Genomic DNA, 23,824 nt, shown 5'->3' with positions numbered 1-23,824 from the left:
GCAGATTCTGCTACATAAGGAGCTTAAAATATCATCTTGTTGTGATGTTGTGTGCCAGAATCGATGTAATACAGCCTCAAATTAGAAATTTGATTGCATATCTGCTGCCACTGCCAGACAAAAAACCGATGACAGCTATGGTTAAACGCGATAAAACGAGCAGACTGGACAGAAACGATTGTCAAAAATGCTCACGTTTGCAGCGCACACTTCTTATCAGGAAAGGTTCAATGAAGTATTGTCTTTTGTTGTTATGGGCGCATCTACAGATTTCTTGCCAGATGTTTCTTGCATCTCACGACTATGTCGTGTATGAAATTATGTCTGTGTGCATGTGTGTAAAACAACAAACTGACGATTTATATATAATCATTTGTAATTGTATATACATTGTTGTGATTAATTGTGGCTGGAACAATAGTGTAGCTGTAAAAATAGTTGCCTGCTGAAATTGAAATATATATATACATCTTCATCATGACTAACTTAGACACGGTGAGTTTGTCTTTACTATACACGTTAGATGTGATCCACCTCATAGTAACAATCCTGTCAGATCGTCCATCCTTTGAGTATAACGTGTAACGTTACAGGTCGGCCGATCTGGTTTCGTGGTTAAAGTTAACCTTTTCGACATGTTTCCGTGTTGTTGTCCTTGCTCAGCAAAAGCATGGACGCGATGTTGTCTGGGGGTTTGGCAAAAGGAGAGTGGGACGGGTGGTGACTGAAGGCAGTGACTGTGTAGCTAGAACTTTAAGCAGGCTGTGTGCATTTTACTGTGGACTGACTGTTTTGAAACTTATATGGTAGTTAAATAGCCCCTAGACCTCAGTAATAATGAAAAACGCCAGGAAATTTCAGTTTTGACAATATGGGACCTTTAAATCCAGAAGTATATCCTCAAACACTAGGGGGCGCTGTACTATTGGATTTAGATGTGTGGGATATGTTGGGATATTTGGGGTTGTGCATGTAGGTCAATGTTTAAGAGGCTCTTGAGGGTCTAAGCATGGCACAGAACTGTGTTGCATCTGTCTTTGTCTGGATGCACACAAAAATCTCACATTTGTGCTACACAATCCTAAACAACCGAATCATCTTCATCACAAACAGCGGTTTGGCTTGCCTATAAAATCTGAAGACATCTGAACACAAGGACTTCATCAAGAGATAAGACACACATTCGCTCCCTCTCGAAGAATGCGTGTGCATGCTGATAATTACACTAATTTATGGCGTGTGCGTCCGGCCAAAAAACATCAGACTGTTGAAACAATATCATCACACAGACTCTGCCAGCTGGCACACGCTCTCTTTCGCTCTCTCACACACACTGGAGGAGCTGAAGGTACTCCGTAAAATATGCTGGAATACCTCATATGGGTTACTACTGTTATTAATGTTCCGGCCATATTGTTATACATCCATAAACCACAGAAAATAAAGTGGCTCATTACTTCTCAGCACCTATTAGTGCCGCAAACGCCGTCATTCTGCAGGTCCCTTGTGTTGTTATCTAACCAGAGTAAATCCGGTCTTCATTTGTGTGCTTCACATACAGAGAAACATACAGCGACAACTGAACGTTTGTGAATGTCTTTCTGTTGCGCTGATACCATATTGAGCTTGTCACAGAAAAGCCCTTATTGCCAAGAAATGAGGACATTAAACAGAACTTGAACGTTAAATATACAGAAAATAGGTCAGAATCATGGCCTAGTGTTCAGCGAGTCTTGAGTTCCTCCTTCAGTAAGTCTATGGGACTTTTTTTTAAATAAAAGAGTTGGGATTTTGTTCAAATATCTAAAGTAATAGTAATACCTGCTTTAGCAAATACCACTAAAAAGTGGCAAGAGGGCATAAAAACAAAAAACAACATAAAATATTATATATAATGCATGTATAATAAATGTCATTTTTCTACCATTGATGAATTGGTTACAGTTTCACCTTTGCCTGTATGAAGTATTTTTTAAAGATATGTTTTCGTCTGTTTTAAATAAAGACAATGATATATATATAAAGAGTCTTCAGTCATTGTCAGTATATCACATACACGCTACTCTGTTTTGGCCCATTCAACTTCTCAGTGACGAAGGCAGGAAACAAAAAACGGGGTTAAATCATCACCATTGAATCAATAAATCATCAGGACAACAACTTGATTTACGGACTCAGTGAGGGGCTCTAACAAAGACCAGACAGCGGCACAGAGACACTTAACTCTCCTAAATTTGTTTCCATTGCATCCCTCTGCTCAGTCTTCTCTCCAGTAATTCATGCTGATTCTGCTGGTTAATGGAAAACATTTACCATGTGTGTGTTTTCAAGTGTGTGTGAGCTAACACAGTCTGTTTCTGTGATTGACAGCTGACAATGAACACATAGATATATATCTATCTATCTATCTATCTATCTATCTATCTATCTGTCTATCTATCTGTCTATCTATCTGTCTGTCTGTCTATCTATCTGACAATTAACTAGTCTACCAGTTAAAATAACTGACTAAATAACTAATTCTAAATCTATCGGACGACTAATTAGATTATCAGAGTAACTAACTAACTAACAAAGAACCTATCAAATGACTAACATGCCTGCCATTTTAACTAAGAAACTATATGTTAAATAACTAGTCTACTATTTAAATAAAATCTATTTATCAGATGGCTAACTAGTCTATAACATTAACTAACTAGTAAAGAATCTATCAATCAGATGACTATCTATCTATCTATCAGATGGTCTAATTAATTTACTAAGAATCAATCGGACGATTTAACTTGCCAACCAGTTTAACTAAGAATGTATCTATCGGACGACTATCAGAACTGTTTTAGGATCTATGTATGAGATAACTTACCTAGCCTAGTGAAGTTTATCTAAAAATCTATTTATGGACGACTACAGTCTCCCAGTTTAACTTAACTACTAACTAAGAATTTATCTGTCAGATGATTTAACTTGTCAGCCAGTTTAACTCAGAAAATATCTATTGGATAACTAACTAGTTTAACCAACTAACTTTCAAAGAATCTACTAACAGATAAATTCACAAGCCTAGTTAAGTTTAACTAACAAATAATCTATTTATTGGATGACTAACTAGTCTACCAGTAACTAATTAACTAAGAATCTATCTATCGGACAATTTAACTAGGCAATCAATTTAACTAATTAGTCATCTATCTATCGGATGACTAACCTAATCAGTTCAACTAACTAACTAACTAACTAACTAACAAAGAATCGATTTATCAGATAAAAGCTAGTTAAATAACTAGGGTTTATTAACCCTAGTTAATTTTTAAACAGCTAAAAATATATTTATTGGTTGACTAACTAGTCTACCAGTTTAACTAAACAAGAATTTATCTATCAGATGATTTAAACTGTCAGCCAGATTAACTATGAATATATCTGTCGGATGACTAACTAGCCTATCAGTTTAACCAACTAATAAAGAATCTACTAACAGATAACTTAACTAGCCTAGTTAAGTTTAACTGAAAGAATCTATTTATTGGATGACTAACTAGTCTAGCAGTTTAACTAGTCTAGCTAGTTTCTACAAGTTAAATGACTAAGAATCTATCCATTGGACAATTCAACTTGCCAACCAGTTTAACTGAAAATCTATATATCAGATGACTAACCTATCAGTTTAACTAACTAATTAACTAACTAACTAAGAATCTAAATCACTAAATCACTAAAACTAAATTAATAATTAAAAATCTATCTATCAGATAACTAGGCTACCAGTCTACTAATTAACAAACCAACTAACCTACCCGTTAAAATAACTATAACAGAAATGGTTCGGTTTGGTGGTTGGTAATCAGAAAGCCACTGGTTCAGCCCCTGGCCTGTTTTACTGTAGAGAAAAGCAAAAGAACTGAGTTCCACACGCTTACGCACTCATGATGCACAGATGACTTACCCGTCTGCCTTTAGGTCCTCTCAAGCCGATGGGTCCACGTGATCCCGGTGGGCCCTATTAAAAAAAAGACCATTAATTATGCACACTTATGTTTCTTTTCGGGATTAATGTCAGGCAGGCTGGCTCCTGTCTCTCTCACTGCTACTAAGAGTATGTGTTTGTTTTGTGCGTCCAAACTACAAGCACAGAACGTTACACAGAGGTGTCTGACAGCTGACGGACAGCACGGTGATCTAACGACAGCAGATGATGTCTGTGTACTACCATCAGCTTGCTTTTGACATCCAAACTATCTGAAGTATCTGCTGTTGACTTACTGGACTGCCTGGTGGTCCTGGTGGGCCGCTCTCTCCTGGGGTTCCTAGGTGCCCCTGTAAGTGATGGGAAACATGTAAAACTCAAACACACACCATACAAAACATACAGTATGTACAAGTCATTGGTGTTTGGTGATGAGTTTTTGACTCAAGGTCTGCATTTAAAGTCACACCAGAGGTGTTCAGCTGGGATTAGAAATTGGCTTTCTGCAGACCTGTCAAGTTCTTCCACACTGACTGAATCAATCATTTCTTTTTGAACCTTGAATTATACACAGAGGCATTGTCATGTTAGAATAGAAAAGGGTCCCGTCTAAACTGTTGCTATCAAATTAGAAGCACACAATTCCCTAGAATATCATTATAGGCTTAAACATTAAGATTTGTACTCTACTAAAGTAGTCAGGCCTGTTCATTAGAAGGGGGTGTCCCAATATCCCTATTGGCAATATAGTGTATATGTGTATGAATAAAATACTACATTACAAAGAGATATCTTCTATAGTACGTCATGATTACACCACCCTGCATCATTTCCACTGAATGAAATCCAAAACTTGTTTCATACTAATTTTGGGCAGCTGATTCCAAAAATGGTGCCTGTTTTGCTCAAGCACATCGCACTTTATCACAAAATATCATGGATTTCGTAGCATTTTTGCTTGTGACAACCATTTACAAAGTGAAGAAGTCTTGTATTCTCCCTTAATCAGCAGAAAAACTGCGACAAACAACACATGATTCCTGTCTGAATCGGAGTAGATTAGAACTATTTGTTCAGTTCTCAGCTGATTTTTACATGTATGAATGATTCTGAAGATATCATTTTATGTCTAATTTTAATAAGTGCATTAAAGCTAATACAAACAAAGCCTATACAAGTCGAAGAAACACGTGAAATAACTACATGATTAAAAGTTTTTATTGATATTTTGCACTCAGCATCACCAAATTAGGTAATATTAGGCCTTTTATGGCTGTTTTCATATTCAAATGTCATATGTAATTCATGTGTGGTATTTGTGTGTATGTGTGCCGTACCGTAGATCCTTTCTCTCCTGGAGGGCCAGGCAATCCCATCTCTCCACGATCACCCTTAATAAACCACAAAACAGAACATTTACACAACGGCTCAAATGTTTTTTTTAATATTTTTTAAAAAGGAAGTCTCTTCTGCTCACCAAGGCTGCATTTATTTATTAAAAAAATACAGTAATACTGTGAAATATTAATACAATTTAAGATGTCTGGTTTCTATTTGAATATATGTTAAAATGTAATTTATTCCTGTGAATTTTCAGCATCATTACTCCAGTCTTCAGTGTCACATGATCCTTCAGAAATCATTCTAATATGCTGATTTACTGCTCTCAGGTGTGTCTTACCTTCTCTCCAGCGAGTCCAGTCTCCCCTGCAGGACCGATGAAGCCAACGAGACCCTACAAACACAACATCATCAGTGTGAGGGTCAAAGTGTGTTTAAAGGCCATAACTCAAGTCTGTGCACTCACCCTCTCACCCATGGGTCCAGCCTTTCCTGTCACACCCTGCTCGCCCTGAAAGACATCAGAGAGTGTTTGAGTGACCGCATGTGTGGACGAGATTTGTGTGTGTTTATATTCTGCTCATGTTCTCACTTTGACCCCTTCAGGTCCAGCAGCCCCAGGGAAACCCTTACTGCTCATCAGACCCTGGAAAAACACCACAGACAGAAAAGAGATCATTTCTTAGGAGACAAATAATGATGAGAGACCAGGCTGTACATATAAACACACATTTTCAGAGGGAAAAAAATAAGAACTTATATTTTGTATAAAAAATGAAGCCTAAGAACATCATTTGATCTAAATTCTGCAGTTGTGCTATTGAAATTATTATATATTTTTTTCGTTCATACAGCACACTTCATAAAGTGGTAATTAAAAAGTGCTTTACAAAATGATAAAAAATAGTTATAAAAAAATACAATTAAAAAGTAAGAGGTAAAAACTGAAGAAAATAATTTCAACACTTTACTTGAAGCCTTTATATATATTGCATTATAAAATTATTTTGAAAGCATTTTATAAATGCACCTTACAATGCATTGTTTCATCTCATAATAATAGTTATAATGCAGATATAATACATCAATATTAAATAATTATTTTTTTCATTGATATAGCTTATTTCATACAGAGATGTTAATTTAAAAAGTGTTTTACAAAAATGAAAAAAGTAATAATAAATACAATAAAAAGTAAGAAACTGAAGTAAAAATCTAAGAAAATAGTTTACTTAAATGCATTAATTATGCCTTGGAATACACCTTATAATACATTGTATGATCTCATTATTAACTGTAACCGCAGTTATAATACATTATAATACTTATTTTCTAATATTATTCATTGCTACACAGAAAATATAATATATACTGTAATACATTATTTAACTGAATTTCACTATTGTTCAATTTATTTCCGGACAATGTTGTTTTATAATTCATTTTTGACTTGAAGTCATGCAAATTTGATATGCATGAGTTAAGCCACTCAAAGTAGTCCTAATTAGCATGTCTAACTGATTCCCAAATAAATGAAAATCATTTAATGGTTATAAACAAGCATCATTTGCAAAACATCATAATCTTTTTTTTCTTTTTGTTTTTGTTGAAATATGACATTTCTTCATGAGATTCACCCATTAAATATGGCACGTGTTTGATCATGTTGGAGCAAGAAATTAGTATGCATACTAATGCAGAAGAGCTGGGGTCAGAGCACAAAGAGAACATACTGAAAGTCTCACCAAGATATATCTAATTACTGACCGCACAACAGAGACACAGAGAGAGATGAGGAAAACAGATACCTGTCTGAAGACAGAATGATGGAGAACATCCAGAAATGTTCTGAGTTTGTGCCAGAGAATCACTGAGTTCGGTTAAACAAGCAAAAGTGGAACGACAGAAGGGAAAAGAGGAAAAACAGAGACAGAGCGGGAATGTTATGTAATACAGAGGCTGTTCGCAGCGGATTCTGAGCCTCCTGCTTTACGATGCTGGATTTATTCGTTTATTCTGTCTTTTACAGAAGAAATTCACAGCCTTGATGATTCATTGATATATTAAACATAATTAAAGCTATTCGAAATTGAAATCCCCTATTGCGCCACCTTGTGGTCAATTGGGTGAATGCACATTTTGTCGGGCTCGCACAGAATATAAAAATGCCAATGGACTCTTGGTCATTTTTCAACCACAAATAATTTAAAAATATTTATTTTGCATAATATATTTTTGATAAGTTCTGAGGTCAGTTCACTCAAAAATGTATATTTGCAATACAGCTTTAAATTAATAAATGCAATACCATCATCAATGCAACTTTAAGGCCTCTAAAAAATCTAAACCACACATTTCCAATATACATTTTCAAAATTGCAAACAATAAAGATTTGTTATAAGACAAATGATGACGACAGAATAGACTGCACCAGAAAGAGAAAAATAAATTGCATTTTGCATAAAGAGAATGAAGCCTATGTGTATGAGAACATCACATGATCTCAGTGTGCTATTGACATTTTTTTTTTTAATTCATTTTTAGAGCACATTTTATACACAGCGGTAATTCAAAGTGCTTTACATAAAAATGATTTAACAAACATATGAATAAAAAATACAAAAAAAAAAAATACATTTAAAAATACAGTTTTCAACCATTAATTTAAAAGAAAATAAATAATACAAAAATAAAATACAAAATTGACAGATTTTTTGACAGGTCTTGAGTGATTCACCCAAAAATTTATATTTCAAACAGTCTAAAATGAACAAAATGCAATACCATCATCAGTGCACCTTTAAAGCCTCTAAAACAACATCAAAATCACACATTTCCGATTTACGTTTTCAAAACTGCAAACAAAAAACCCCCACTATAAACAAAAATCTCATTAAGGCGACAAACAACCAGCAAAAACAGGGAATTTTTCATATGCAGATTCACAACTCACCTCGAGTCCTACTGGCCCCGGTGGTCCTACAGGACCCTCATCACCCTACAAATTAAACTCAAGATTAACTCATCGTTGTCTCACAAGTCTACTTAAAACACATTTATAGCTAATAACAAACAACACACACACACACACCTCTCGTCCAGCTGCTCCACGGGGTCCAGGTAAACCTCTGGCTCCAAGCTTACCCTACGAAGAAAACATTTGCGTGAAGTTGCAAAAATAAGTGTGCAAATATTAAAAGCACTTGCTTTTATAAGGTTTTCTTTATAAATAACACACATTTGGGCCCTCGGGTCCATTGAGTCCAGGTTTTCCGATGTCACCAGGGAAACCCTGCGAAGGATTAACATGAGTACATCAGCCAATCAGAATCAGTTATATTTGCTGACGTCATCAATAGAACAAGCTGGTGCAACGCATTCAGAGACGCAAAAGCATCAATGGTACATGTTGATTCATACCTCAGGTCCTGGTGGGCCTGGTAATCCACTGGGCCCTATCTCCCCTGTCTTGCCCTTCAAAACACACATGACCAGGACACACACACTATGAGATAAAATGAACCTTCAGATCATGGGATTTTAGATACTGCACTCTGGACCTACATATGCTCAGATTTGAGTGCTGATAATTGAACAACCTCTGATATTCAAAACCTGCACTTGTTCTCAGGTAGATTATGTAATTAAAAACAAACAAATTTGCATAAATTAACAAAAACAGAAAAATAAATACGTATGCAGAAATTGAAGTTCAGTTACAAAGATGTATGAATTTGCACCGATGTATCGGCCGCCAATATTTATCGGCCGATTTTTCCTCGATTTACAACCATCGGCATATCGGCTATAAGGAAAAAGGCCGATATAACAAACCGATGGTTTATTAATTAACTGCGTGAAGGCACTGAGCTGTATAATGTCTGTTGCATAATCCTAGCGCTGCTGTCTGCACTTTAATGCTAATCAAATAACAAAAGACAAGAGATCGCACACTATTGACTAAATATCTTTTGTAACTTTCATAAGTGTAGCGGACCTCATCTGAATCTATATAAGGAAAAAGGCCGATATAACAAACCGATGGTTTATTAATTAACTGCGTGAAGGCACTGAGCTGTATAATGTCTGTTGCATAATCCTAGCGCTGCTGTCTGCACTTTAATGCAGCTAATCAAATAAAACACAGCACGAGAAGTGCACATTAAACTCTCTCTCTCAGTTGCATTATCATCAACATACAGCGAATTACACAAACCACTTATTACAACTAACAGTAAACAAATATATACAGATCTCATGCCTTTTCGGGGGGTGCTTAATAAACTGACAAACTTTAAATCCGAAGAACTGGGTGCTTTCATGGCCCATATAGCTCCGTAGACTAGAAAACCCATCAAAATAAGAGTCCCGCCTTAGTAAAGGAGATCTCATACATATTTAAACTTACAACATTTTTTAAAATGTATACAAAAACAAATTAGAAGATTAATCATAATAAAATCTGTTACAATAAAGAAGGATTAATATGTATTTAATTTATACAGTGAGGTGTTATTTTACATTTGTTTACTTTATTTCTGTACCTGAAAACTGTTAAACCTACCTAAAAAGCACTGTTTATTTAATATGTATCTTTGTTCTGTTGTATTTATGTAGGCCTGCTGAATGTTAAATGGATCCAATCCATGTTCATTAGAAATTATTTGATGATGCAGCAATAAAACTGCTAGTATAATTTAATGCAGGTGTTTTTTAACTTTGCTGATTTAAAACATGATTAAAATACTATCTATTTTGATGCCAAAATTTCAAATAAGAGAGGAAGTGACAAATATCGGTATCGGTATCGGCCAATAAGTATTTGTTAAAATCGGTACTGGTATCGGCCCCAAAAAATCCTATCGGTGCATCCCTGAATTTTATTTAGCTTTTTTAAATACTTAATTATGGGTAAAAAAAAAATCCCCTTTTTATCCTCATGTCATTCCAGAAAACAAACAATTTACAAAAAAATAACTATTTTGCATAAAATTCTATCTATTTTTGAAAAGTCATGAGTACAGTAATTCACCCAGTTAACGAACACAGCTTTTATCAATGCAGCTTTAAAGCCTCTAAAACAATATCAAAATCATCATTTCCAATACATATTTTCAGAATTGCAAACCCAAAAAAACACAAACAACCAGAAAAAGTCAAGTAATTTTGATATGCAGATTCCCATGTACACCTCCCTTCCATAGAACACAAAATGAGTTTTGAAGAAATGTACTGCAGGTCGCTCTTTTACATGCAATTACAATGAATGAATGAATTAGGCTTTCAAGCTTCAAAACTGGCTTAAAAAGCACCATAATAATACGTTTGTGATTCTGTATGGGCTCAGAAGTCTTTGAAAATAATACACAAGTCATATGGAAAACTGCCTTTTTTAAGCTAGAAGACATCATTCCTCATGGGGACTAATTACACAGAAAAATCCTACCAATACAATTCTGCTGAATTTTTGCTTTTGTGTTACACAGAAGAAAGTGAATCATACATTTTCATGGAACAACTTGCGTAACTGAGTACAGTAAATGATTACTGAATTTGCAGTCTGAGTGAGATATACATATAAAATACAAAAAAGTTAAGAAACAAACCTGTGATCCTGGTTTTCCACGAGGTCCTGGTAAGCCTGGCAAACCCTGCACACCCTGAAGCAAACAAACATAAAACACACTCATATCAGCACAAACACTCATTCATGTGTAACTGTCTATGAAAGCTCTAACACTGGGGCAGTTAGAAGGCCAGATTCCATCAGAACATCAGACATCTGACAGGGGAAAATAGAAGGTATACCTTGTCTCCTGGGAACCCAATTTCCCCTTGTTCTCCGGGAAGCCCGACGTCACCCTTGAGAGAGAAAAGTGAAAGAGAAAGAACAAGTCAGAACAGAGACCAGAGAAAGTGATGGTTACGTTAGGGCAAGGTCAGTTTTGTTTTCACACTATAATCATAGCAGTTTGAGAAGAAGCCTGATTTGAACAAACATAGTCATAAACTGCTAAAGCAGTGATCCAGATTTAATGCGGGTTAAGCTCCATAGACAGCATTTGTAGCATAATGTTGATTCGCACAGAAAATCATTTCAACTCCTACCTCAAGTTTTAAAATCATGGAAGGTGGTACACTAATAATACATCCACTAAACACTACATGAGCTAACAAGGGACAAAGGTGTAAGAATCTGTTGTATGTAAACTAAATCCAATTTTCTAACTTCTGCATTATATACACAAGAAAAAAAGACCGTTGCATGATGCATCCACCTATTAAAGTATTCCCACTGCTAAATTACAATTTAGACAATTTGACTGAATAATGAAAGTGAAAAAATGCAAGCTTTACATTTCCACTTTTAATGCATCCAGACTGCTGGCCCTATAGACTTCCAATGTTTGTGCATTTATTTATCTATTTGAAAAAAATAAATATTGTTTACTTATTAAAATGTTATTTATTAAAAATCAGTCAATAATCAATACACCATAATATCATAAGACTTCCAATGCATGTGCATTTATTTATTTAAAAATATTTACAGATTTACTTAAAAGTATTTTTCCTGTAAATTAATAAATAAAGGTTGTTTATTTCTAAACACACACCAACACACACTACACACACAACACACACACAAACACACACACACACACACACACACACACACACACACACACACACACACAAACATATACGCTAAAGTGGCTGTGAGTGATGGAGATATGTGTGGGGTTCATATGTGCATGACTTACTTTCAGTCCGTTTGGTCCTGGCAAACCGATTATCCCGACAGGGCCCATATCACCCTGGAGAAGAGACAGGAGTGAGTGCTGTGTGTGCTTTTAAATGTCCAATTTGAGAAGGACCTAACTTATAAAACTTCAGCTGATAAATATTTTGGGTTTTATTGAGGTGCAAGAGTGCCTGCAGGGGGCATGTTACTCACCCAAGTACAAACCAAAAGAAAAAATACTATCAACTTCTCAGCATTTGTGAAAGCAAATGTGGATTTTATTTGCACATCATGCTCTTCAGGTTACACTGATTTCAGCTGTACTACAACAACAACAACAACAACAACAGAAACACTGTGTGCTTCTAAATGATGAACACAGGGTGACCAGACATCCTGACAAAATCTTACTAGCCATATCCAACATCAATGACAACGTTACAGGTGGGATGTGATTTGTATGGATGATTATTTATAACTTCAAATTTGCTTGCAAAACTATTGTTTGTGTTCAGTACAATTTTTAAATGTTTCTGAAAGTCTCTTCTGCTCACCAAAGCTGCATTTATTTGATCAAAAATACAGTAAAAACAGTAATATTTTGAAATATTATTACAATTTAAAATAGCTGTTTTCTATTTGAATATATTGTAAAATGTATTTTTTTCCTGTGATGGAAAGCTGAATTTTTTAGCATCATTACTTCAGTATTCAGTGTCACACGATCCTTCACAGATCATTCTAATTAATGATACTTTTTTCAGAATTCTTTGATGAATGAAAGTTCAAAAGAACAGCATTTATTTGAAACATTATAAACAGTTTAATGCATCCTTGCTGAAGAAAAGTTATTAATTTCTTAAATCATATTACACCTCACATCAGTAAAAGATTCTTTTTTTTTGGATGTTAACATCAATAGTTAGTCTAGGTCTAGGTTAACATAAGTTCCCCGTTTTTAATAAACAATGTTTCTTTGATTTCCTATATTCTGCATAACCTGTATAAACTAAGAAATATATTAGAAAATACCTCAGCAAGCTCTACATCTGCCCCAATTTTTGTCACTAAGGTCATCTGGTCACCCTAGCTGGGCATAAATACTTGCATTCAAACAGAAAACTTTACTCATCATGCATGGAGCATTTATTTTTTCAAATGAGGACATGATGTCTCGTTTTGTCAGATTTAGCTCACTTCTGGGGACAAATCTGTCCCTAAAATACAGTTAAATAAACCATTTAACTTACAATCAATCCATGGACACCAGGAGGACCAGGAGCCCCTATAACACCCTGAGATAAACACAGAAACACACAGAGCGTTACGCTTTCCTTCTGAAACAAGTACAGACTGCTAGGGCTTCATATGTCAGTATATGCATGCACCTCTAAATGTGTGTCGTTCATAATATGTGCTGTGTAAACGCACTCTCTTCATATTCAGAGATATTAATATGGCCGTTCAAACGAGTGTGTGTCGTAGAGCGAGCGTGTGCGAGTGTTTTTGTAGAAACAGAGATGGTTTATTGTTGGCTCTGCAGAAGTGTGCCGGAGCCATTTCCTCTCGTTCCCCTGGTGTGATGAAAGGAGCACTTCACTCCTCTTTTCAGGAAAGGGAGAACAGGAAATGAGAGTGCTTTCAACTTCCTGTTTTTACAGTCCCCATATTTACAGGTGAAAAAGAGGCGGGATTTGACTCAAACACTTCCTGATATGATGTCACCAACTCCAACCAATCAGAGACATTTTTGGAATGATAATTTTTCAACTAATTAACCAGAACAACTATCATCAAATATATTAGGATACTGACCTAAGGACAAAAATGTAGGCTCTAACTTCCCCTAATGATAAATAAATAAATACAATTATTTAAATGAAAAATAAAATAACATTCCAGCAGACAAAAAGATACAATCTAACATCTTTCTTACTGAAATAAATGAATATATCAGCCTAAGATGGTTTGCTGGTCTTAGCTGGTCTCACAGACTGACTAGTTTACAAGTGCCCAAAAACCCTTTAAAACCAGCAAACCAGACCAGCATGATCACGCTGGGAGACTACTTACAACCAGCAAACTACCTTAGGCTGGTTTAAGTTATTTATATTCAGCATTATATTCACAGCCTTGTTTGTATTTGACAAATTAAATTTGGCTACAACACTGCTGTTGTGTGTGTGTGTGTGTGTGTGTGTGTGTGTTGAATATTACTCACATATTGGCTGTTTATTAGCACTGTTAAAGCACATATTAATGTCTCATTCTGCATGAGCATATTTTAGATCCCTTAATCCTGAACCCCATACATAAACTGAACAACTACCTTACTAACTATTAATGAGCAGCTAATTAGGAGTTTAATGAAGCAAAAGTCATAGTTAATAGTTAATTAACTGTGATAACTGGATCTTAAAATAAAGTGTGACCGAATTTGATAACGTGCGTTTAGTGCGTTTATGTATGTGTATATATGTGTGTGTGTGTGTGTGTGTGTGTGTGTGTGTGTGTTTGCACATAAGTGGTGAGTGGAAAATTGTGTTCAGCTGAGATATCGGAAGTAAAGCCGGAGGTTTACACACACACACACATACACTGCTTCTTTGGAAGCCTGCAAATACTGTGTTCATGTGCATTTCTCAACAGCTCTGTTGTGAGTGTTTTATCTGCTTTATGAGAAAAAGACAAAAGAATACTCATGAAAACCCAAATGTTGAACTCACTGGCTCCCCGTCCAGTCCTGGTGGGCCTCGCTCTCCAAAATCACCAGGAAAACCCTGAGAGAGAGAGATATTACAACACATCACTATCACACTCACAGATTATTTAAACAATTAATAAAGAAACAAAAGTGGCCTCCACAAAGCTGCATTGTGAGTGGTTGCCAGGGCATTGTTGCAAGGGTGTTCTGGATTGTTGCTATGTTTTCTGAGTGGTTGCTAGGGTATTTTGGATGGTGGTTAAGGTGTTCTGAGTGTTTGCTGGATTGTTCTGGATGGTTAAGGTGTTCTGGGGTGGCTGTTAAGGTGTTCTGAGTGGTTGCTAGGGTGTTCTAGATGGTTACAAAGGTGTACTGAGTGGTTGCTAGGGTATTCTGGATGGTTGTTAAGGTGTTCTGAGTGGTTGCTAGGGTGTTCTAGATGGTTGCTAAGGTGTTCAGAGTGGTTGCTAGGTTGTTCTGGATAGTTGGATGGTTGTTAAGGTGTTTTGAGGGGTTGCTAGGGTTGAGTGGTCACTAGGGTGTTCTGGGTGGTTGTTGAGGTGTTCTGAGTGTTTGCTGGGTTGTTCTGGTTGATTGTTAAGGTGTTCTGAGTGGTTGCTAGGGTGTTCTAGATGGTTGCTAGGTTATTGTTACATGATTACCAGGCCACTGGTATGTGGTTGCTAAGGCGTTCTGAGTAGTTGCTAGTGTGTTCTGAATGGTTGCTAGGTCATTGGTATATGGTTGCTAGGATATCATTATGCAGTTGCTAAGATGTTCTGAGTGAATGCTGGGGTGTTCTAGATGGTTGCCAGGCCACTAGTATGCGGTTGCTAAGGCGTTCTAAATGGTTGCTAGGTCATCAGTATGTGGTGACTTAAGTTTTTTTGAGTGTCTTTAGCATGTTGCTATCCAGCATGTTTCCACTAAACCGTGGATTAGGGCGACTGTTCAAATCACTAACCCTTAGCATGAGCAACAGCGGTAGCGCTACTAATGATGACATCACTCAGAGCCCTGCTGATTCAACAGGAAGTTTATGAAGTCAGATGTCAAAGGTTGTGCTGATGTAAACAACCTCTGTATGGCTGATTCTGCATCTTAGTGTGTGTGTGTGTGTGTGTTCATGATCCAAAGAACAATACAAACTATCTTTCTCTCTCTCAGACACACATAAAAATAACTACAATTTAATAAATAATTATTTTCTAATTTTTATGCAGGCAGCTTTAATGACCTCATATTGAGAAACATTTCATTTCATTTGCATTTCTCACACATGCTTACAAAAATTCACGTCTGTATCTATTAAAGTATGTTGAGACAAAACTTTACCGGCCTACCCATCTTGCCCCTCTTCCCCGGTGGACCAGGACTACCCTGAAAAAGATAAGAGAGACAGAGAAAGAAACAGACAGTAAATAAATGCTAATAACAGTTAAAAGCCTTATACCATTAGAAAGAAGAATTCTACATTGTCTCTGTGTGTGTGTGTGTGTGTGTGTGTGTGTGTGTGTGTCTGTGAGGGTGTCTGAGTAAAGGCAGGGTGATTGTTCTAAGAATAGTGGCAGAGAACCTCTGGCGGGTCCACTGTGAAGACTACACCCATCGCACACACACCCTGACCAGGCAGAACTACAAATTCTTAGTTCCTGTTTCATGAAGACATGAGCTATTTTTACCCTGTGAATCCACCTCTGGATTGAGAGGGTCCATTAACCGACCAGTACACTGTTCCACACTTACTGCCACACTCACACACACACACACACACACACACACACACACACACATTTCAACGATGGGATCTACTGTCATACATCTACCAGTAGTGGGCAGCACATGATTTAAAAATCTACCACTAATCTATTTCCATACTAATAACTGTAACAGCAGTTAGAACTATACTTAGAACACTACTAGAACAGCATTTGTTTTTCTTCAGGAAACACCTTGTGCTTGTAAGAATAAGCAAGGATCAGCATTTACCGATATACTATAAACAGTGCTGGGTAGATTACGTACAAATTGTAGTCCATTACAAATGACAAATTACATGACAAAAATTGTAGTTGGTAACATAATCTGGATTACACATATTAGGCAATGTAGTCTGGCTACTTTTTGATTACTTTTAGATTACTTCTGACCTAATGTGTTTGTCACATAGACTTGAATGGGATTATTGTGTACCATATTGATAAAAAAACTAACAAAAACAAAAACAAAAACAAAAACACAGAGAAAGAAAATACATTCCATTCTTTGTTATCAACATCATGAAATGCATTAAGCATTGCAGCACTGACTATATACAGTAGTATGCAAAAACGCAGTATGTTACAATGAGTAGGATGGTTGCGTTTGCTAATTCAGTGCATATATCATTATGAAAAATGCTGGGTCAAATACAACCCAGCGTTAGGTAAAATATGGACAAACATTTAACCCAACCGCTGGGTCAAAACAACCCAGTTGCTGGGGTTGTCTATATTTCACCCAGCGCTGGATTGTATTTAACCCAGAATTTTTTAGAGTGTACTCTTAAAATATGTAATATCGGACACAGCAATAGTCACTGCGCTCTTAAAGGTTACATTTATGCAAGGCAAATAAGATCAGTATGCAAATATTACAATTAAATAATTGCTGTTTAGATAAGATACTTTGAAAGCAGAACATTCTATAATGTTTTCAAAATTTAATCTTACACTTCTGATATTTACACAAGGTGTTTAAATGTAGTCTGAATGAACAGCATATGTTTAGTAATTAGTGTTTGGTGTTTAGTAGACTATGAACAGGAAATTGTCATATGGTTCATCATGTCGTTGACGTGACTGCATTAATGAGGTATTTGTATCTGTGGGAGATTTAACAGATTCATGTTTAGTACTTTAGTGGCGTTACACAACGGCTATTTGCTGGAACATTTGCCCACTGATGGAGTGTGTTATGATCATGTGACTGCTGAAAAATGAGTCATAACATGAACAGACTTACTCTTTCGCCATCAGCTCCAGGTAAACCAAAGAGTCCATGGATTCCAATGAAACCCTATAAAGAAAATAGAGAGAAACAGAGAGAAGCTCAATACTTCTGGAGCAGAGGAAAATAGGAAAGAATGATCACAAATCACGCTTTTTTTAATATCTAATTTTTTCTCAAAAGTGATGTTCAGGATGGTTAACATGTGGTTACCAGGGTGTTTTGAGTGGTTGCTAAGCTGTTCTGGGTAGTTGCTATATTGTTTCTATGGTGTTCTAGATGGTTGCTAAGGTGTTTTGGTAGTTGCTATGTGGTTGCTAGGGCATTTAAGGTGTTTACTAAGATGTTCTAGGTAGTTGCCATACTGTTTCTTATTTGTGGTTGTTTTTAATGTGGTTACTTGGAAATTCTAGGTGGTTGCTAAGCAGTTCTGGGTAGTTTTGATATTGTTGTTAGGGTGTCCTAGGTTTTTGTTAAGGTGTTTTAATAGTTTCTATAGCTTTCAGGGTGGTTACTAAGGTGTTCTGAGTAGATGCTTTATGGTTGCTAAGGTGTTGTAAGTGGTTGCTAGGGTGTGCTAGGTGGTTGCTAAGGTGTTCTGGGAAGCTGCTACATTGTATATGGTTGCTAAGGTGTTGTAAGTGGTTGTTAGGGTGTTCTATGTGGTTGCTAAGGTGTTGTAAGTGGTTGCTAGGGTGTTCTGTGGTGGCAAAAGTGTTTTGGGCAGCTGCTACATGGTATATGGTTGTTAAGGTGTTGTAAGTGGTTGCTATGGTGTACCAGGTGGTTGCTAAGGTGTTGTAAGTGGTTGCTAGGGTGTTCTATGTGGTTGCTAATGCGTGCCAGGTGATTGCTAAGGTGTTGTAACTGGTAGCTAAGGCGTTCAAGGTGGTTGCTAAGGTGTTGTAAGTGGTTGCTAAGGTGTTCTATGTGGTTGCTAAGGCGTGCCAGGTGATTGCTAAGGAGTTGTAACTGGTAGCTAAGGCGCTCAAGGTGGTTGCTAAGGTGTTGTAAGTGGTTGCTAAGGTGTTCTGGGTAGCTGCTAGATGATATATGGTTGCTAAGGTGTTGTAAGTGGTTGCTAGGGTGTGCTAGGTGGTTTCCAACGTGTTGTAAGTGGTTGCTAGGGCTTCTATGTGGTTGCTAAGGTGTTCTGGGTAGCTGTTACATAGTATATGGTTGCTAAGGTGTTCTGGGTAGCTGCTACATGGTATATGGTTGCTAAGGTGTTCTAAATGGTTGCTAGGGTGTGCTAGGTGGCTGCTTATTATGCTATCCCCATTAATTTCATAGATTTATATTTTTCATAGATCAACAGTTTAAGGAGAAACGTCAGAGACAAAGTTAATACTAAAATAGAAACTCTTCAGAGCAATTAAACGAACCCAACTCATAAGACTTATATAATCACTGGCAATCCAGCGGCAGACGTCCACTATATGATCAGTATGAACTGATCACACGGATGGACAGATGAATGGAGAGGTCATGGATGGATGAATGGATGGACGTCTTCGTGTTGATGCAGGCCATGAAGTAAGTGTATATGCCCATGGACTGCATGGTGCTGGCCTCCACAATGTAGTCCAAGGGCACATACGCTCACTTCAAGGAACAAACGATGAAAACATGCACAAACAAACACAGGGTACAACAACAACACTCACACACATCCAGCAAAAACTCCACGCAAGGTGCTTTTATGTTTTGGTATTAATGTTGTCAAAAATATTGATTGGTGTGAGCTAGGGCTGTGCAATAAATCGCATGCGATTGTCATGCGCATCTCGTCAGTAAAGCCGGTTCCGTGATTAGTAGTAAATCTCCATCACCTGTTTTCAGATGGAGCAGCATTTAGGGCTTCGATGCGATTCATCTGCGATTATGAACACGATATTGCCTAATTGTCAGTGAACTACGGCTCTGTGTAGTAAATGCTGCTCCGTCTGAAAGCAGGTGATGGAGATTTACTACTAATCACGGAAACTGCTTTACTGACGAGATGTGCATGACAATCGCATGCGATTAATTGCACAGCCCTAGCTCACACCACCCTAATTTGGGTAAAAATGGGAAAAATAATACTTCTCTCTGAAGAAATTTGAAGCAAACAGTGCTGGGTAGTAACTGATTACATGTAATCTGGATTATGTAATCAAATTCCAAAAATTAAGTATTTTGTAATTGGATTATATTACATTTTAAAATACTTGTAATTAGACTACATTTACTTTTTTATTACATATTTTTCACACAAGTCTTTGTCTTTCAAAAATATTAAACTGCTTCATGAAATGTTTAAGAAACCTAGAAGTGTTGTTAATGACAAAGAATGGAAAATATTTGTATTCTCTTTGCATTTTTATATCAATATGGTACAATATTGTCCTATTTTAATCAATGTGATAAATGAGTTGGGTCAAAAGAAATCTAAAAGTAGTCCGATTATGTTACCTAAAATGTGCAATGTAATGGATTGCAGCTACAATTATTGCCCTGTAATTTGGAATCAGTAATGGACAATTTGTAAGTAATCTACCCAGCACTGAAAGTAAACGTATGCAAATTTCTCCAGTGTTTTACCACCTCAAGAAGTTTTTATTAGTGTAAAAATATACCTCATTGACAAGTTCTAGCTTTGTTATATACAGCTTTCAACGAAAATCAAAAATTTTAGGCCCTTAATGTTGTGGTTTTTTTCTCTGTGATTTCAAAAATTATACTGAATGTCGATATTATTCAGTGTATCGTATCAAATTATTATATTATTATTATTATTATTATTAGAGATTCCAGTATCGTGACAACACTAGTTGGCATACAAATGTGCTTTGGAAGCAGTGCTGGGTAGATTACTAAATTGTAGTCCATTACTGGTTATAATTTACATAACGAAAATTGTAGTTAGGAACATAATCTGGATTACACATATTACGTATAAGTGTGCATCATATTGATTAAAAAAACAACAAAAAACTAAAAGAACGAAAATATATTCCATTCTTTCTCAACATCATGAAATGCATTAAACATTACATTACGGTAGGGTTTCCCATACTGTACATAAGTGGTAAATTCATTTAGAAATGGGGAAAAAATGAATTGGGGCGAATCAATAAATTACGAATAATTTATTGCCATTGTGTAAAAAATATGTAATCAGGTAATCCATAAAGAAGTAACTGTAATCTGATTGTGAGTATTTTCAAATGTAATATAATGTAATTACAGGTACTTTATTTTTGGAATCTGATTACGTAATCCAGATTACATGTAATCAGTTACTACCCAGCACTGATTGGAAGACACATGTGTATGTGTGTGTATGTGCGGTGACTAAAGACAGCAGGGCCTCAGTCTGATTTTAAACAGGAAATTCCAGCCTATGGGGGCGGAGCCTAGCCTGATAAAGAGCCTTTAATACAGCTCGACTACAAACACAACAGCCAAAGCGTACATGTGTGTGAGCATGGTATATAAAGTGGTACAGTGAGAATAAAATATAAATTGTTTCTGAGTACATTAAATAGACGACAGGGCAATATAAATGAAGGTGGCTGTACATGCGAACATGTTAATGTGACCGTAGGAGGCTAAAAACACACATAAACGCACACTTATGGCTCGGGCAGCTGTCAGCAGCAAATTTTTCATGCTTGAGTCTCTGTTGACTCAAAAAACAGAAAAAGGAAAAACCAGGGGGATGAAAGAAAAGAGAAGCTGTAGTAGTAAAAATCTCTCTTCTGGAGTCGAGGTCAAATCACTTGACTTTAAAACTCAACTAAGTCGCAAGCTACATTTTTAGCTTTGTAAAAGATCAAACAATGCAAATAACCTAGCAACGGTAACTATAGGCCCGCTCAGACAGCTCAAATGTCACAATGACAGCGTTGTTAAGTTGCAATCATTCATCAAACGGGAAGAAGACGTGTACACACCCGAGCCCCTTTCGGCCCAACAGGCCCTATTGGACCAGGTAAACCCTGGAAGAGAAGAAAAAGAGAGAGAGGCTTCAGAAGCTCTCAGAGCTTAGGATTTAATCAACACACATTGTTTAACAGGCAAAATGGAACCGAAATTAATAGCTTGTTTCTTTTGATAAGTATCCAAATTTGTATGCCCACAAGAACAAAAACCATGATGAACTTATAATGGTTTTATCATAGGCTTCATATGTTAAACAGAGCCACCCTTGTATATTTTATGTATTTTTATAGATAGACAGATTTTAAATGTTTTATATATTTTATATGTTAAATATATTTTTTATATTATATAAATATATTATATTATACATTTTCTTTAATAAACATTTTCAAATGTAGGCTGATATGCAGAAAATAGCAATGGATAAATGTTTGACAAATTAGCTTTTTCTTGATTTGGATAGGTAATTAAAGAAAAAGTTTATTTTCAATGATGACTGGATAAATAAATACATGACGTCAAATAATAATTTGACTTATTGGTATATTTTATTATGTGAGAAGAAAAAGACTGTTAAGTTATATTTGACAACATAATGCTCCGGTTGACCAATCAGATTTATGTATTCCAAAGAACCGTTTTATATATTTCAATACAAGCAACTGCAATGAGCTCAAGACGTGTTAAAAAACAAAGGCTTGTGGGTTCTGGACGGATATTTCAAAAGGATGGAGATTTATTCTGATTAAATCCAACACTCCATCAATGAAAACAACACAAGCGTGTCAAAACATCTCAATACTATGCGGTCAGAGTGAGCAAATACATCCTTTCCTATAATTGAATGCTGTGATTTTCAATAGCGGTGGCCCACAGCTTTACTGAACAAAACCCAATATCTATGCCAGGGCAACATACTGCTAAATTAATTGCATATTTTCCATGAGCAGTCAATGAAAAACAAAGCAAAACACACTCTAACGAACGAACGGATGCATGCACGCGCACATACACACACACACACACACACACACACATACACACCACACTCCACAGCAGAGGAAGATCTACTGCACCTGCCTGCCAGGATAGCCTTTGGCTCCAGCTTCTCCAACAGGACCTTGTTCTCCCTGTAAAATAAGACAAAGAGAAATGCTGGTTCTCCTAATATACATTCAAGCATAAACATTTACTTTAAAGACCCAGTGTCTGAACATGTAAAATGCATCAATGTCACTGCACTTTATTTGGAACAAAACACCAAACGATGGAATCCTTTTACAGAAAAAGCACAATCAAGCTAAATGTTTTTGTTTGTTGGGTTTGAAATTATAAATCAATAGATTTAGCACTGAAATTGAAGACAGGATTTAGTGGAACGTGTTTATAGTTAATGTGATGAACTACATCAAGCCTATATCAGTGTTCAAAGACACTGAGCAAAAATGTTGAAGAAAAATGAAGTTAGATGCAGTTTTGAGTTAACATTTTGATCTAATGCAATGTTATTTATACACAAGTGTGGCTTAAGCCTATGTAATATTAAGACTGTCTTATCCATTCAATGTAATAATATAAGGAGCAATAATGTGTAAGCGACATGATTTCTGGACATCTGTGTAGCCTATGTTGGTGGATGAATGCGTTTGATACTTTTTGAAAACCTTAATATTTACATTTGGGTATCAAATTTGATTCCAGATGAAGCATAAAACATGCAGCATGAATGTGTTTGTACCCAGAGGTAGTGCTGGGCGGTATACCGGTTCATACCGAATACCGGTGTTTATTTTTGTTATGATATGAATTTTTAAAATACCGCAATACCGGTGTATGTCGCTTAAACAATGTTCGGAACGCGACACTGTCGCACTGTGGTGAGGGAACAGCTGTATGTGTTACTAAGCGTGAAAGTTCCGAAACTGAAGCTGTAGAACTAATAGAACGTGATGACAGAAGAACTCATCCACAATATCCACATTGACCACCACAAATATCCACTGCCCCCTGCCATCAGCTCCCGCGTCTCACACACACGAGCGTGACTTTAGCACTAGATTTAGCAACTTTCAGACCCTTTTAGCGGCTTTTTTCCATAGAATATTCATACTGACAAACCTAGCGACTTTTTTGGATAAACCTTAGCTATGG

At 36.4% G+C, this 23,824-nt stretch overlaps 1 protein-coding gene across 1 annotated transcript in view; it reads right to left on the bottom strand.

The window, feature by feature from the left end:
• Positions 1-23,824, bottom strand: part of LOC107661624 (collagen alpha-1(XXVII) chain A-like) — a 62,237-nt gene that overhangs the window by 12,529 nt on the left and 25,884 nt on the right. The window contains 19 exon segments of the mRNA XM_016451287.1: positions 3,947-4,000; positions 4,264-4,317; positions 5,305-5,358; positions 5,649-5,702; positions 5,775-5,819; positions 5,901-5,954; positions 8,263-8,307; positions 8,401-8,454; positions 8,548-8,601; positions 8,730-8,783; positions 10,916-10,969; positions 11,118-11,171; positions 12,074-12,127; positions 13,305-13,349; positions 14,781-14,834; positions 16,094-16,138; positions 17,762-17,815; positions 21,685-21,729; positions 22,750-22,803. Coding sequence (XP_016306773.1) covers positions 3,947-4,000; positions 4,264-4,317; positions 5,305-5,358; positions 5,649-5,702; positions 5,775-5,819; positions 5,901-5,954; positions 8,263-8,307; positions 8,401-8,454; positions 8,548-8,601; positions 8,730-8,783; positions 10,916-10,969; positions 11,118-11,171; positions 12,074-12,127; positions 13,305-13,349; positions 14,781-14,834; positions 16,094-16,138; positions 17,762-17,815; positions 21,685-21,729; positions 22,750-22,803 — 981 coding nt within the window.

Source organism: Sinocyclocheilus anshuiensis, unplaced genomic scaffold (assembly GCF_001515605.1).
Source record: "Sinocyclocheilus anshuiensis isolate Anshui unplaced genomic scaffold, SAMN03320099.WGS_v1.1 scaffold1425, whole genome shotgun sequence".
In the NCBI taxonomy this organism is placed as follows: domain Eukaryota; kingdom Metazoa; phylum Chordata; class Actinopteri; order Cypriniformes; family Cyprinidae; genus Sinocyclocheilus; species Sinocyclocheilus anshuiensis.
The sequence above is the reverse complement of the archived record's forward strand: the minus strand, read 5'-3'. Positions and strand labels throughout refer to the sequence as shown.